Consider the following 17169-nt stretch of genomic DNA (forward strand, 5'->3'; position numbering starts at 1 on the left):
GCACAGACTCTGAAATGTTGTTGCATCCATCATAAACATGTTTACACTGCGCGTCCAATGTCCATGTAATATTTCTATCAACCATTGCATTCCAGTGTTGTACGAATCCATACAATGCTCCTTATATATATAAGTATTATAATATAAAGCTACGGCACCTGCCGTGCATAAAATCAATTTCTCATCATCGAACTCCCTTTCCCAAAACAACTCACCTTCTTCATTTGAATCATCGTCGTCGTCGTCGTCAATACCAGAATTGTGATTACCACTGCAATCTCCATCGTTTACAGAAGAATTACCATAATTAACATATTCAGCAACGTTATTCAGTACGTCATCATAATCCCTTCAAAAAGTGATGAAAACCAATGTGAATCCATATCTATCATGCCATACAGATTGTTTTATGAATAATTGGAAATTGTATGACTTGTTACCAAAAAAAACAAATGGATAATGCATTCTTGCAAATAAGTGTTATTTTTCACTTTCTCCACGTTTAATGAAATTTTGCTCGGCTTGTAAAATTTACAAGGCTATATTTATTTGCAATTCAGTTATTTACCTCCTTTGAAAGTGAAAATGAATTTCTTTTTCCAAAATGCCTATTATCTCTAATCAAAATTTATAATTCCACTTGTTATACACAACATAAAAAATAGAATTTCAACATATCAAAATTGGAATTCCAGAAACAATGAACAAATCACAGACAAATTGTTTTTCCTTTTCATTTCCTGCTTCCACTATTTATTTCTTGTGCTAACTATAATATGTCAACTGTACCATACATCACTTAAAATTGCATTTCCAAAACTGAGCCATACGATTAACTATAATATTTTCATTTCCCTCTTGCTTGATTCAATAAATAATAACCATGTTTGCCACCTTCCCCCAAGATTCAAATCAGTTCTACTTATGGAATGTTGCTTCAGCATATTGAACAAGACAGTGATGACATTATATAGAAGAATATACAATGATAGAGGTCTCTAACAAAGCTAATGATTTTCTACCCTTCACTATCCCAATGCACACCATAAACAAACATTTAAAAACCTAAGAAACTAAACTGACTTGTAATGCATGCCATAACATTAACCAATCGGCTGCAACCTAATGAATTAAATGGAACTTACCTATTATAGATGTATAAATAGAAGCAATCAGCAACACCAGCAATTAGAAACAACCACTCTTCTGCAGGTACTAACACATTCGGTTTCTACCCAAAGAAATTGACAGCATGCAAACCCATAACTTCCCATACTTACTAGTTTTTATATACAAATACATAGGAATGGAAGTAATATTCTAAAAACTGTTACCTAACTTGCAAAAACTACCATTCAAGAGCAAGATACCAAACATTCAAATGTGGCATACACCAACTGAAAATTTCAAAATTAGCAACCTAGACCTACCATTCAAGATCAACTAACCAAACATTCAAGGTATAATACAAACAAGCAGTAGTCTCGGTTGCGTAACTTATTATCACCAACCATTCAACTTCAAAGTAACCGAAATGCAAAGGAATACTTTAACAAGCTAAACATAACATTCAAAGTTAAGCATTCACATATTTAAGGTACCATTGAAAGATAAGCATCCACATAATTAAGGTCTACAATTAAGAAATTAACATCCATGAAATTCCAACTCAACATCACTATTTAGTCATACATATATAAGAAAACATACATGGTAGTGGGTTCCAAAAACTTAGAAATGGAAATACACCAAAACATGGGCAACTCTTTTTAATTCCAGCAACATTTACAGCACAGGAAATCTGCAAAACCAGTGAAAAATATTTCAGACAACTAAACATGTTACTTGTCTACATAATTCAACATAAATACAAAGACATGAATAGGGTAAAAAGTTAAAAAACTGACCTTGTCCATCTAAGTTTTTCTGTGTTGGTCAAACATTATTTTCAACCATGATATTTTTCTGTTAATAAAATCCATTGCAGCCCACATCTCCCTCTTGCTCCTCATACAGAACAATTTAGTTGCAAAGGTATGCAGTATACTACCAAAGGCAACTCCATCAATAGAGTGCAGTTCTTCCATTACCTCTTCAATGCTACAGCCTTTTTTATCTCTACAAGGAGCTGTGATCCCTCTAGGCATGGAGACAGTCTCAAAAATGTTATCCAGACGTGCAACTAGTGCTGCTCCCATTCCAGTTCCCCTTTTTTTCTGCAATTGAGGTGTAGTTTGATGAGGACTCTTTCTCTTTAAATTGCTGGGGTTGCTGCTACTGTTTGTGACATTGCTTCCACCAACCATGTTGCTAACATCCCGACTAAAATCAGGGATTGCATCCTCTTCAGAGTTGCCACTTCCTTCTTCCATGTTAGTATCCTTATTGGTTGTATTTCTCATTCTAGTCGCCATATTATCTTTATCTGATAAAAGTCCTTGTAAGGGAGTCCAAGCATATTCTCCCGTGGCCACTATGTTAGTAAACACGATATCGTACTTGGCACACATCGAGGGCTCTATGCCGACATGCCTAAACTTCTTTGCTCCTCTCATTTCCTGTGCAATGACAGTTGGATGTAATTAGGAATGCTAATTGATTAGTACTTAAAAGTGCATACTTATCAAGGTTTTATATCATCATTTTGCACTTAAAGTATCAATAACTCCTTAACTAAAGCATGTTTTATAATAACAAGTCTAATACTATAAAATACCCTAATATATGGTAAATGTTCATCTTAAATGCAGGTCTATCACATAAATCAAAGTATTGATTGATGAATTCAACTACTGAAATTTGTGAAGATAAAGAGAGGGTGAAACTTGGAAAAGAGATGTTGGTGCAGTCCAAACTGGAACATTGTTCGGTAATTGGGTCATATCTCGAGTTCTAGATGTCCAAATGACCTCAAATGTTTACACAAATTCAGTAAGATATAGGCCTACAACTTTCATCTGGACATCAAGATCTAAGAAGGCCGTTTTCAAGTCCAAAATTATAGCAACAACGGAGAAGTCCGAATCTGTCCTGCAGCCCAGACACTGTTCAGTGTTCAGCCCATATATTGAGTTCTAGAAGTCCAAATGACCTCATCTTTTTTTTTCCTGGAAAGCTAAGAGAATTTCCTAGAACTTTCATTTGGACATCTGGACCCAGTTCTGATGCTAGCATTTTTGTTTTATTAAGACAAGAAGATAAGAATTTTCACCAAGTCAAAAGTTGGCCACCCACTCAACAATTAGTCATCAAATCAATAATTCTGAATTTTGGCCTATAAAAGGAGGCATTTGCCATGTATTTAGGGGCTTGGTTGTTCAGATCAAGTTCATGCTCTTTATTTTCTCTCTTTATATTTTTGTAATTCTTAAGTTTTGCTTTCATTAATTTCTTGTTTATGCTTTTCATTTCCTTTCCTTTCCTTAGTTAACTTGTATTTTATTTATGTTCTTGTTTTGTTTATTTATGTTTCTCTTCTTCATTATGTTTGGCTAAATTTATTATGTCAAGGTGAAAAGGTTACACTAATGGTGTAAGAACAAGTATGGTATAAACTCAATATGAACCTTAATGTTTAATATTAACATGTCTTATCTTTTTATCTTACTAATTCTTAATACCTTGCTTGTTAAATGGTTAATCTAAATTTGTGTTGTATAATACTTGGTACAACAAATGCTTGGCACTCTCATAGCCCAACCGTATGGTATTACCTACACCTGGGCTATGAAAGGTACTTGATTTGTTGTTAACATCAATTAACATCATGAATTCCTGATAATATTTAAAAGTTTGGTGTTATGTAAATGAGATAATTAATATGATCATGTTAATAATTTATAATGAGCTATTAATGACAAATCATCCGAATGGAACCTCCTTCGTGTGTGGTTTTCAAATTGAGTAATAAGAGTTTATACTATACTTGTTTGAAATACCATTGGTGGATCCTCTAACCTTGACATTTATTTTTATCATTGTTTAATCCTTACATTAATCTTCCATCTCAAAGTTCTCATTAATTTCTTCCTCCTCTTCTTTTTATTGTTATTACTACTACTACTACTACTACTATTATTATTATTATTATTATTATTATTATTATTTACATTCTTGTTATATTTTATGTATGTTAAGTATGCTCTGTGTTTGATCAAGGATCCTGACATTGTTGGTCTTGCCTTGTTCATTCGCATCAGAAATCTGTTTATATTATATAATATATCTCTTTGATCTTTCCATAAACTCAATATATAGGCTGGAAACCTGTGACCCGATCTTTTAGATCATTCTCAGGTATAACAACGCCACGTACTGAGTATTATTATTATTATTATTATTATTATTATTATTATTATTATTATTATTATTACTATTACTGTTATTGTTATTATTATTGTTGTTATTGTTGCTATTATTGTTATTGTTATTATTGTTGTTGTTATTGTTGCTATTATTGTTATTGTTGTGTTGTTATTTATAATTTATACAATTAACCTCTCTGTGGTTCGACCCCGGTCTTGCCGGGTTATTTATTACTTCGACACTCCTGCACTTGGGAGAAGACATCAATCTTTTGGTCGTGTCACTAATACATGAATAAATAATACAACATGACAAAAAAATTATGATGCTATTGCAAATCAGCAACTTAACCTGAATTTTTGATTGTTACCATTCATAAGTTGCTGAGATGGTCCCAAGTTCAGAAGACCAACCAACTCCAGTTTCAGTTATTAATTTTTTCCATACCCTTCAGTCCTTTTTAATCCCATCCCATTTGTTTTTAAGCTGAGATTTTGATAATGAAAGGCCTGTCTGATCTTTGAATGACTATACGATAAATTTCCAGCCAGCTTTGTCAAAATGTGTGTTTGGTCTCATGGCTCTCTCAATAGCTGTAATGCAAATGTCGCAAAATGTGTGCAACATTGCCTTGCTTCAAGAAGCTTTATCATGTGTGTCAGACCATCCATTGCTTATGGTTGACAATGCAATGAAAATTTAAACAAACAATTAACTAATGAACAAGAGATTGAATGCTGATAAGGCCATAATACAATAGTAACAGAACAGTAAATTACATGTGCAGCAAAAGGTATACCAAAGAATAACAAAAGGTTGAATGTTGACAAGGAATGAAAACATAAATAAAGAAATTATATATAGCAGCTTGGCTGACAATGCAAGAAAGAATTCAAAGCACAATTCACTATAGCTGACAATAGCTTTAATGCTGAGAAGGGATGAAAAAAAAACTAAAGAACTAATTCAAAAAAATATTGAATGATGTGAAGTGTGAACTAAGAAACTTGAAAAGGGAAAGAACATAAAAACCTACTCACAGTGGAATAAACCTATTGCTGTTTTTCATCAATTAGCAAAGGATGTTTTAATTAGCAACTGAAATTATTTGTTTAATTTACTATTTTAGAAATCAACAGCACACAAGAACAGTTTAACATAGCAAGCAGGAGATGTTTTGTGTAATATGATTTTAACATAAAAAAACTATATATATATTGTTAATCACAGTGGCAGATATATGTCCCAACAATCTTCAACCATAAAAAACAACATTGATTCCCCAGTCCATTTCCTACTACTCTGTTGATAATATCAGCTTTAACTTTCTTTCTTTATATCCTTTTTCTTTTACGAGCCAAAAGGCTAGGGTTACTCAACTAATTTCTTGTACTAGCCCTCATTCAAATATGGGAAAAGTGAAAAATAAAAACTCTTTTATTTTGTTGATAAATGAAAACAGCTCTTTTGCCTAAATGGATGACAATTAGAATCTGAAACAACAAAGTTTAAAAGTTTCTGTCAAAAATAAACAACACATATCTCCAGCATTCTACTATAACTCCACTTAAATCGTTCTAAATAAAAAAATCTAAACATTGAAATCAAATTTTCTCAAATCACCAATAAATTAAAGAATGGTTACAAATTGAAAGAACAAAAAGAAATACAAGTGAATTAACTATTTTAGCAGTAATGGTTGACGAGAGTAAAATACAAGTGAATTAAAAAGGACATAAACACGTCAATTTCATTGCAATGAACAAAAATAAAATTAAAATTGCTAAGGGGACCAGTGAAGTAAGCACAGTACCCGTTGGAAATTACAGCTGAGGTGTTTGAATGAAGCACGATGTTGATATATGTGGTGGGGTTGTTGCTTGCAAGAACACGGGTTGCTCGTCGTCTTCTTTTTCTTTTAATAAGGAGAAACGAAGGAAAAATTAACATATAAACAAGTGATTAAATAAAAAGGAATAAAACAGATTTGTGCTGGAATAAACAAGAAATAACTTAAAATTTCTATAAGAACAGACCAGTGAACTAACCCTTTGGAAATTTGAGCTCTGGTGCTTGAATCACACTTGATCTATATACATGTTTCGGGGTTGTTGCAAGTTGTTCTTCATTTCCTTTTGTTAAAGAGAAATGAATGATAATTGAACGTGTAGAAATAGAAGGAGCCATTAGTTAATGTTTTGGGTTCTGCAGCAGTAATGGTTACTGTGGAGTTGTTGTGATGTGCCGTGAATGATTTGAAAATCGGCAACAATGATTATAATGAAAATGGATGAAGGATGGGTCTGGTTGTGTTGTCTTTCTTTTGGTATTTAGGCTGGATTGTAGTGATTTAAGGTAAATAAGATGGAGATAGACTAGAATGATACTTTGATAAGTCGATCTGGACGCCACAAAGATCAATCTAGGATTTCGACGCCACACTCTTTGTGATTGAAGAGTGATAAGTCAGGTAGGGTTCTTCACAAAACGAATTTGGAAGAACAGCTCTTAATTCTCTGAATTAAGTTTTCAAATCTTGGCCAAAAGTGTTTTCTTCATATTCTGATACATATTTATCTTTGGAACATCCCTCCAAAGTTAGGTGAATTCAACATGACAGAAGTCAAGCCTAAAAACTAGACTTTTAATAAAGCAAGTAGACAAATTTAACTAACAGACGTTTTTTTTTGACATTTCTAAAACATATGCAGACTAAATTTAAAACAGCCATAACTTTTGACACAAAAGTCCAATGCTATCATGGTTGGACAATATAGAAAGATCACGTTCTGAACTTGAATTTTACCTACATAAATCTTGTTTTCACATGCATTGGATGACTTCAAATTCGGGTTCAAATCCATCTACTGTTCTGACAGTAAACAGCATCAATTCCTTCACTTGCATTATCAATCCAAATACAAGTAGCCCAGCATGAAAAGAACCATTAAGGGCTTTTCCCATCTCCAAGTTCCAATTGTAGGTAAATAAGCACCCTTGAACCAATTTCAAACTGATTGCTAATTTTTAACTCCGACGCAGCTTCAATCATTGCAATTTGATTCGTCAAGGCCCGTTGTAGTTGTTTCGCTCTCGCTCTTGTCATTGGACCATATGAATCCTCTTGCATATTAGATTCAGCTTTACGAGATGGATTATAATTCCCATGATGCACATCATCAGCCCCGGGTTGAAAATGATTTGTCCTCAAATCAGAATCGTCATCATCATCCAAGTACGGAGATAAGTCTTTCACATTAAAAGTAGCTGATACGTTGTAATCACCAGGAAGATCTACCTTATACGCATTGTCATTCACCTTCTCTATAATACGAAATGGACCGTCAGCTCTTGGCATCAACTTGGACTTACGTTTGCTTGGAAATCTGCCCTTGCTAATATGAATCCAAACAAGATCTCCAGGTTCAAACCTGACCATCTTTCGCCCCTTGTTAGCTTGTTTAGCATACTTTGTTGTTTTCTCCTCAATATGTAGTCGAACCTGCTCATGTAGTTTCTTCATCAATTCTGCCTTTCTAATTCCATCCATAGATGTCCTCTCATCAATTGGAATATGAACAAGATCAATAGGAACACAAGGATTAAAGCCATAGACAACCTCAAATGGTGAAAAATTTTGTAGCCCCATACACACTACGATTATATGCAAACTCCACAATCGGCAAACAAGTATCCCAACTCTTCAAATTCTTATGTATAACAGCTCGTAACAAAGAAGATAAAGTTCGGTTTACTACCTCAGTTTGTCCATCAGTTTGTGGATGACATGCCGTACTGAAAAGTAACTTTGTTCCAAGTTTCCTCCAAATAGTCTTCCAAAAGTGGCTTAAGAACTTTGTATCACAATCAGAGACAATGCTTTTAGGAATTCTATGCAAACGAACAATCTCTTGAAAGAACAAATCAGCAACATGTACTGCATCGTCAGTTTTCATACAAGGAATGAAATGGGAAATTTTGGAGAATCGATCAGCCACCACCATTATTAAATCCTTCCCACGTTGTGTTCTTGGTAATCCAAGTACGATTTGAAAATCGACTTTAGAAAACAATACAGCACCATGCAACTCATCAAGCAAATCATCAAGTCTGGGTATAGAAAATCGATACTTAACTGTTATTTTGTTGATAGCACGGCTGTCCATACACATCCTCATGGTACCATCTTTCTTCGGAACAAGCAAAGTAGGTACGGAACATGGACTAAGTGATTCTCGCACATAGCCCTTCTCTAAGAGCTCACCGACCTGCCTTTGAATCTCTTTCGCTTCCTCTGGATTACATCTGTATGCTAGTCTATTAGTAAGTGAAGCTCCCGGCACCAAATCAATTTGATGCTCAATACCACGAATAGGTGGTAATCCTTTAGGTAATTCATCTGGAAACACATCTTTAAATTCTTCAAGTAATTCCTTAATCTGTCTTGGTAAGTCCAATCCTTCTACTTGTAGTAGTTGCTTTGCCCAGACCATGAAAACAATCCCTGTTGCGGCTAATGCTTGTTTGATGTCTCCTTTTTTGGCTAACAACAGCCCCTTTCGTGATGTCACCTCCTTTTGTTGGCTTCGTAACTGATCCTCTCTAACTTGTTGAGAACTCAGTGGTAACAAGTTCACCTTCTTTCCATTCAGCATAAAAGAATAAGTGTTCTTTCGTCCATTGTAGGTCACATCCTTATCAAACTGCCATGGACGACCCCAGCAACAAATGGCTAGCTGACATTGGTGCAACATCACATAAAACCTCGTCATGATAGGTTTTAATGGAAAAAGGTACACGAACTTGCTTTGTCACCCGAATCTCCCCATTCTCATTCAGCCATCGCAAACTATAGGGTCTGGGATGTGGAAGGGTATTTAAACCCAATTTCTCCACCAAGGTAGTTGACGCAACATTAGTGCAACTTCCATTATCAATGATCATCCCGCACACCTTATCTCGAATCTGACATCGAGTATGAAAGATGTTCTCGCGTTGCTCATCACTAACGTCAATTTGTGCATTCAGAACCCGTTGAACAACCAACAAATCTCCCTTCACTGGTTCGAAATCCTCTTCTTGTTCAGCCACTTGTACCTCATCTTCGTCTTCAGTTTCAACCTCATCTCCACTAATCAGCTCTCCATGATCCCCATGCAAAATCATCACCCTTTTATTTGGACATTCAGAAGCAATATGCCCATGTCCCAAGCACTTGAAGCACTTAATGTCCCGAGACCTCCTAGGGTGTTGAGGTTCTGTCACCTTCTCCTTTCCCTTCAAAGAATCAGAACTGGTATTCCCCTTGCTAAACTCCACCTTCTCATCTCGTTTAGGTGTGCTCCATGTTTGTGTAGGCGTAGAAACAGCCCTTGTCGCGCTTGACGTAGTTCCACCAGTTCGGACACCTCCTCGTCTCTGCTGCCTCTCTACTCGGGTTGCAAGCTTTATAACATCCTCAAGGAAGATGTACGGCTGTAACTCAACAACATTAGCTATATCCTTCCTCAACCCTCCAAGAAATCTAGCTATTGTTTGCTCTTGAGGTTCCATCAATTCACATCGAATCAGCAGCAGCTCAAACTCTTTCACATACTCTTCCACAGTCAAAGATCCCTGTCGCAAAAGTTTGAAGTCTGATGTATAGCTCCTGTTTATAGTAATCAGGAACAAATCTCTTCTTCATCACTCTTTTCATAGTTGCCCATGTTGCAATCTCCTCCTCTGCATCCCTTCTCCTCTGAATCTTTAAGTTTTCCCACCATAAAAGAGCATAATCTGTAAACTCAAGTGCTGCCACCTTGCACTTCCTTTCTTCAGAATATTCATACCATTCAAACACCTTTTCAACCTTCTGAATCCACTCCAAGTATTCCTCAGGTGAACTACTTCCTCTAAACGGTGGAATCTTAAGTTTGAGACCATTAGGAGGATTATAATTCTGCCTTCTTGGTCTGACCCTATCATCAGCCTCATCATCCCCATTTGGATCTTCGTCAGCTTCTATAATATCATTTCGTGGCACCCTAAGTGCTTGCCTCGGTTGGGGTTGCAAATTATTTCTTTGCATCCTTTGTATAAGGGTATTCAACTGTTCACGAATTCCCGTCATCTCATCCCGGATCTCAGCATGAGATCGTTGTAAGCCCATAACCTGTGTCTGTTCCAAACTTAACCCTCTTGGCAAATCTTCTTTATCTCCAGCCATAGTTAAGTTTATCAACCTCAATTCCAGCAAACCTTTTTTTTTTTTTTTTTTTTTTGGCTCCCGCCTAAGATCGCAACTGATGCTCTGATACCAGATGATGTGCCGTGAATGATTTGAAAATCGGCAACAATGATTATAATGAAAATGGATGAAGGATGGGTCTGGTTGTGTTGTCTTTCTTTTGGTATTTAGGCTGGATTGTAGTGATTTAAGGTAAATAAGATGGAGATAGACTAGAATGATACTTTGATAAGTCGATCTGGACGCCACAAAGATCAATCTAGGATTTCGACGCCACACTCTTTGTGATTGAAGAGTGATAAGTCAGGTAGGGTTCTTCACAAAACGAATTTGGAAGAACAGCTCTTAATTCTCTGAATTAAGTTTTCAAATCTTGGCCAAAAGTGTTTTCTTCATATTCTGATACATATTTATCTTTGGAACATCCCTCCAAAGTTAGGTGAATTCAACATGACAGAAGTCAAGCCTAAAAACTAGACTTTTAATAAAGCAAGTAGACAAATTTAACTAACAGACGTTTTTTTTGACATTTCTAAAACATATGCAGACTAAATTTAAAACAGCCATAACTTTTGACACAAAAGTCCAATGCTATCATGGTTGGACAATATAGAAAGATCACGTTCTGAACTTGAATTTTACCTACATAAATCTTGTTTTCACATGCATTGGATGACTTCAAATTCGGGTTCAAATCCATCTACTGTTCTGACAGTAAACAGCATCAATTCCTTCACTTGCATTATCAATCCAAATACAAGTAGCCCAGCATGAAAAGAACCATTAAGGGCTTTTCCCATCTCCAAGTTCCAATTGTAGGTAAATAAGCACCCTTGAACCAATTTCAAACTGATTGCTAACTTTTAACTCCGACGCAGCTTCAATCATTGCAATTTGATTCGTCAAGGCCCGTTGTAGTTGTTTCGCTCTCGCTCTTGTCATTGGACCATATGAATCCTCTTGCATATTAGATTCAGCTTTACGAGATGGATTATAATTCCCATGATGCACATCATGTTGTGTGCAATTAGGGCTGATGTGAAGGGAAATCAATGCAAATGGAAAAACAAGAATGAGAATGAGATGAGAAATGAGAACCGAACGATGAACAGTTGTGTGTTTTTGGTAATTCCCACGTTACTATCTTTAGAAAGTTCAACCACAGGTTGAATCTCAAGAGAAAAAAAAAAAACAGTATTTTACTGCTTCCAAAAAATTGTGGTCCTGTCGCATTTAAATGGTGGGACCCACGTTTTTAATTTTCAAATAATTTGTAACCAAACACATAATTAGTACGTCTTGAAAGAAACATGAACTCTAACGCATTGCTAAACGGATTCTTAATCAAGTTCGATGTAAAACTTAAGTTTTGAATCAGCAAATTATTATATTAACTTGCTGGGCCGAGGTTAAATTCTATAACAATGTATTTTTGTGATAAATTATATATTTGCTTACATATATAGATTAAAAAAAGGTTCAAGATTTGATCTCTTATATATAGATTACAAAAAGGTTCAAGATTTGATCTCTTATATATATATATATTAGAATAAGTTGTCGATATTAATTTTGTTTAGGGCGCAACTTGGCAAGCCTTGTTCGTGCTGATAGAGACAGTAGCAGTCATGCTACGACTTTTTGTGCTCTTACCAAAATGAGTTTACTTTGAATCAACTCCAAGTGAATTCAACCCTTGCTCATGATTGCAGGACCACCTTCCCACCCACGCACGAAGGTTCAAGCCTGTTTACAAATCCCGACCATAATACCCTTCAATGATACATATAAGACATGCTGTGATCTCAAGAATCAAGAAACTCTACTCCTCATATTTCATTGTTTTCTTGAATAATCTTCTTCCTTGTCAGCGTGATTCTTGGTTTGATGGAGTGTGTGGAAATAATTGTAGAGGAAGAGCAGGGAGATGAATCCCAGGAGTTTCTTCAACACCTCCCAACAGAAATAGGCATGGGAGGTAATCTTCTCTATCTATACCAAGGATTCTGGTGTCCGCAGGTATCAATCAAGGGCATGATGCTGTTTCAACAACACTTCAAGGCACAAGAAACTGACCTCATACTTGCCAGCATTCCAAAATCAGGTACCACTTGGTTAAAGGCCTTGACTTATACTATAGTTAATCGCTCCCGTCACTCACTTGAAAAGAGCCCTTTGCTCACCAATGGCCCTCATGGGGTCGTGCCCTTTCTTGAGTTTGATGTCAGCTCCAGAAACCAGTTTCAGGAACAAGACAAGCTTCCCGGGCCTAGGATCTTCGGAACCCACTCACCTTACACGGCACTCCCGTGTTCGGTCAAAGATTCTGCTACTAAGGTTGTGTATGTGTGTCGGAATCCTCTGGACATGTTCATTTCCTATTGGAAATTCAGTGTCAATATCCCAAAGGAGAATGAGGAACACCTTTCACTTGGAGATGCCTTTGACAAGTTCTGTCAGGGACTTCATGGCTACGGTCCATTTTGGGATCATTTATTAGGGTATTGGAAGGCAAGCTTGGAGAGACCTGATAAGGTCTTGTTTCTGAAATACGAGGACATTAAAAAGAACAATGTCCTCTACATCAAGAAGCTAGCTAACTTTCTGGGGCTTCCTTTCTCTGTGGAGGAAGAGGAGCAAGGTTTGATAGAGGAAACATCGAGGCTATGCAGCTTTGAAAGCATGAAGAACCATGAAGCAACCAGGACAGGCACAGGCCCTCTCGGGATCCCAGCTAGTGCCTTCCTCAGGAAAGGAAAGGTGGGAGATTCACTGAATTATCTAACACCCTCAATGGTGAGCCGTGTGGAGAATCTGATTCAAGAGAAGCTCCAAGATTCTGGTCTCAGCTTCTGTCTGTCCAGCGCATTCCAAAATAATTCTTGAGCTTTGCTTTTTCTTTTTTAATCTTTGATGTATTGATGATCTATATTAATGATTGAATCTATAAAGAATAAGTGATGAAAGAAATGGGATTAGATGGGAGACAGGCAAATTAATGATTACAGATTTTATTTCTTGGATATGCATGTAGAAGGAACCCACAGGGAGAATAAAATTAGCTTTCCTTTGTTTCTTTCTCTTTTTTTTCTTTTTTTTCCTTGCATAGTTATAAAATCCGGCTAAATTTATTATCGAAACTCCAAGTTAAACTCCAAGTTACTCCACAGCAATGCCTTTTCAAGATTCATCTTAACCGGCAGTAGATTGGCTCACTTGGTTGATATGATCATCGATATAAAATTCAATCCAGGTAAACTCTAAATCGGCAAATTATTGAGTTAACTTGTTGATCTTTGTTATAGTTAACGATGTATTTTTGGGATAAACTATATTTTTCTTACATTTATAAATTCAAGAATGTTCAAAATTTGGTCTGTTATATATCAGATTGATCAGTTGTCAATATTTGACCGGTGCGAATGGATCCCGGCTACTCAAGATGTTAAACATGATCGATGTCTGTAGACAGCCATGGTTACCCTAGCTCCGAGATGCAGAGCATGAGGGGAAGAGGGTGAGCCGTTCGACCCCAGCTATCGAGGCTGCTAGGGAACACAGGAGGGACCTACCTAGTCACTTGGTGTGCAGCTAGGCTCGTTAGGTCACCTGGGATTCGAGCTGTACAGCCGGGGTTACAGGTTGCCTCCTCCCCAAGTCTTAAAACGTAGAAACGGACAGACATCAATTTATGGAATTGCTGAATGATTTCCTTTGGAGTCTTGCTGATAATGGTGTCTTGGTGAGATGGGTCCCCGCCACGAGCAACAGCTTGCGTCCACTCATTTTGCTCTACTTTGGTGGCTTTGTAGGCAGGACAAATTAAATTTTAAAAAATAATAATAGTCAAAAGATGCTATTCTAGTCTCCGTTATCGACGACCCGAGTTTGATTTTAAAACTATGGAGGCTCTAGTTTGGTCAGACTGGAGGCATGTTTCTGGTTTCCATGGCTACTTTTTGGTGAAATGGGTGCTTGAGTACGTGCACTGCTTGCATGCTTGCTTTCAGCTCCTTCTTTCTTCTTCCCTGTCGCTTCCTTCTTCCACCATTGAAGTGTCTCTTGCTTCATAGAACCACCACTGCAACAACTTGAGCCGCTGCTGTCATCATCGTTGGTTTTTGAACCACCACCGCTCATGCACACAATATACACGAAACGCTTCTGTTTAATTACAAAACAATATCTATCTATTAGCTCGACATATTTGTACGCACGCAGTATATGCCACGGGGGGGCTAATTTCTTTTTCAAACATAAAAAATAAAAATAAAAATTTTATTTTTTTAATAATTTCTTGATATTGTTATTAAATTTGTAATTAAATATATTTTTTATATTTTTTAAAAAGATAAAAAAAATTATCAACATATCTCTTATTTATTTTAGCTAACATAATATATATTCTTACCTGCAAGCATTATTTTTGTTTCTTTTAAAAAAATATAATTGTTAAAATAAGTTTTTTTAAAAAATAAATATCAAGATAGCATGTCCATATATTTGTATGATTGAAAGATTAAAATTTTTAAAAAATAATAAAATCATGTTTCAAATCTATTAAAATATTTTAATAATAAACAGATGATTTCAATCAAATTATTTTTATAAAAAATTTATTATAACATTTTAGGTAGGTGACTCGCTGATGTAGAGCCGGAATCGAGCTAGGTTTTAGTTTGCATTGAATGGAACCAAAACAACTTTTTTTTATTAAAAAAAAAAAAACCTCATTATTTTGATTTATCATTTATTTATTTTTTCTATCAAATGGGTTTGTTTGCTGTACTTCTCAAAATATCAACATCCCTATCACCCCTTGAAATTAATAATAAAAAAAAAACCACCATTATTTAATTAAATATGTTATGGCCGGACAAGTTTAATAAGAGGGAAATGTAGTAGAACTCTCACAATGGGCCGTTTGGTACTGCGGTCCAAACGGCTTTTTGCATAATTTTAATTTTTTTTTTTTATTAAAATTGAGTTCGGTTTGTACTTTCTAGATCGTTTTGATGTGCTGATATCAAAAATGATTTTTAAAAAATAAAAAAATATTATTAGCATACTTTTTCGGCACGAAAAGCTATTTGAAAAACAACAGCTACCACACTCTCAAACACCCTCAAAGACGGAGTAGCTTGCACCACACCCTTCAAGATGACAGCCACCGTCGCAGCAACAGCAGCCGCCACCACAGTCTTCGATATCAAGGATATAATGCTCATTGCCTGTTTGTAATAAAATAAAATTATATATATGTGTGTGTAAGAAAAGTACTGTAGAAGAAAGGGAAGAGAGACACAAATAAATAAATATATAAATCAACTATGATCTATACTATTTTTTCTCTAATCTGATGGATTATCTTGGATTATTTATAAATGAGAAGATTCTATGTTATTTGTGATTTTTGCGGTATTTAAATATAAAATAAAATTAAATAACTTTTGAGAATTTATATTTAATATTTTCATTATTTGTTTTTATTAATGTAGATGTTTTGTGTGAATCTTGATTAATTTTATGGGTCCTGAAATTAACGACCATGTAAGCGTCTAGTAGCTCTGAAGTTTGTAAAACTCGAACTGATATATTTTTTTATAATAAAGGTGAGGAGAGATTTAAGTATTTCTATATGTTATAATATTATAATTGTATTAATATGATGGGGCTATTTTATTTTTATGGGGATTTGAAGCACAAAATATTTGAAAAAACCAAACAAGTTATACAATTTGAAAGAACAAAACTCAAGATTTGTACGCAATATTTGAAGCTTGCCCGAAAGTCAGATCTCTTTGTTCTCTTATCTTCAAGGTTTTGCTAGAGAGATCCCAAATTTATATAGAGGACTCCAGCTCTATTTATAACTTAATCATAATTAATGATCTTCATACGAGGAGTAATTAGTATTCAATCCCAGACTTCAATTTTATTAATTGTAGAATATTAATGACATGATTTTCTTAGGTAAAATAATTAATTGAATTTAAGGAAAAAATAAATATGGATTCCTCATTCATTTGTGGTGAGTCAACCTTTTAAATCACGAGTTATCTTTTTATTTATATATATTAACTTTAAATCACGAGTTTATTAGAGGGATAAAACCAATTTAATAACTATGACATTGTTGTCTTAAAAAATATTATACATTTCATATATAAGATAAGGAGTTAAAAAATTCCAAGAACTGTCCTCAAAAACTATAAAACCCTTGAGTTAAAATAATCGACTAGATAGTTTATAAAATTTAGATTGACATGATATACATGTCAACCCGAGGCTCGAACCATTTCAAATTAAAAACATTAAAAAAAAATTGAAAGATTAGTTAAAAATCCAAATTGATATGCTAATTTGATCATTTATTTAAAACTTTATGCTTAATTTATTAACTTAAAAAAATTATTAAAATATTGTAATTTTCATTGTTAATTTTTTTTATAAAAAATAACCATCTAATATATAATCCAGCCTTTTTTTGGGTCAGGTTTTACAACAAGATGTGCTTGTTCACTTGGCGTATTTGATATTGTGGTAACTGTTGTGGTTGTGGTTTGAAAAAAAATTATTTTATAAAAAGTACTTTTAGTTGAGGTTGATTTGAAAAATATATATGTTTGGTTAAA

The 17169-nt window shown here is 34.9% G+C and overlaps 1 protein-coding gene and 1 pseudogene across 1 annotated transcript; one reads left to right on the plus strand and one right to left on the minus strand.

Annotated features, from left to right (window-relative positions):
- Positions 1-1916: 1916 nt before the first annotated feature.
- Positions 1917-5374, minus strand: LOC118035413 (uncharacterized; annotated as a pseudogene).
- A 7047-nt stretch (positions 5375-12421) lies between these two features.
- LOC118035412 (cytosolic sulfotransferase 15) lies at positions 12422-13420 on the plus strand. Its single transcript, XM_035040968.1, has one exon. It carries the CDS (start codon positions 12422-12424, stop codon positions 13418-13420), a length of 999 nt encoding a protein of 332 aa, XP_034896859.1.
- Positions 13421-17169: the final 3749 nt, after the last annotated feature.

This window comes from Populus alba, chromosome 3, assembly GCF_005239225.2.
Source record: "Populus alba chromosome 3, ASM523922v2, whole genome shotgun sequence".
Lineage (NCBI taxonomy): Eukaryota > Viridiplantae > Streptophyta > Magnoliopsida > Malpighiales > Salicaceae > Populus > Populus alba.

Coding starts and splice junctions, on each gene's coding strand:
- LOC118035412 (XM_035040968.1), top strand. CDS start 12,422: ATGGAGTGTGTGGAAATAATTGTAGAGGAAGAGCAGGGAGATGAATCC.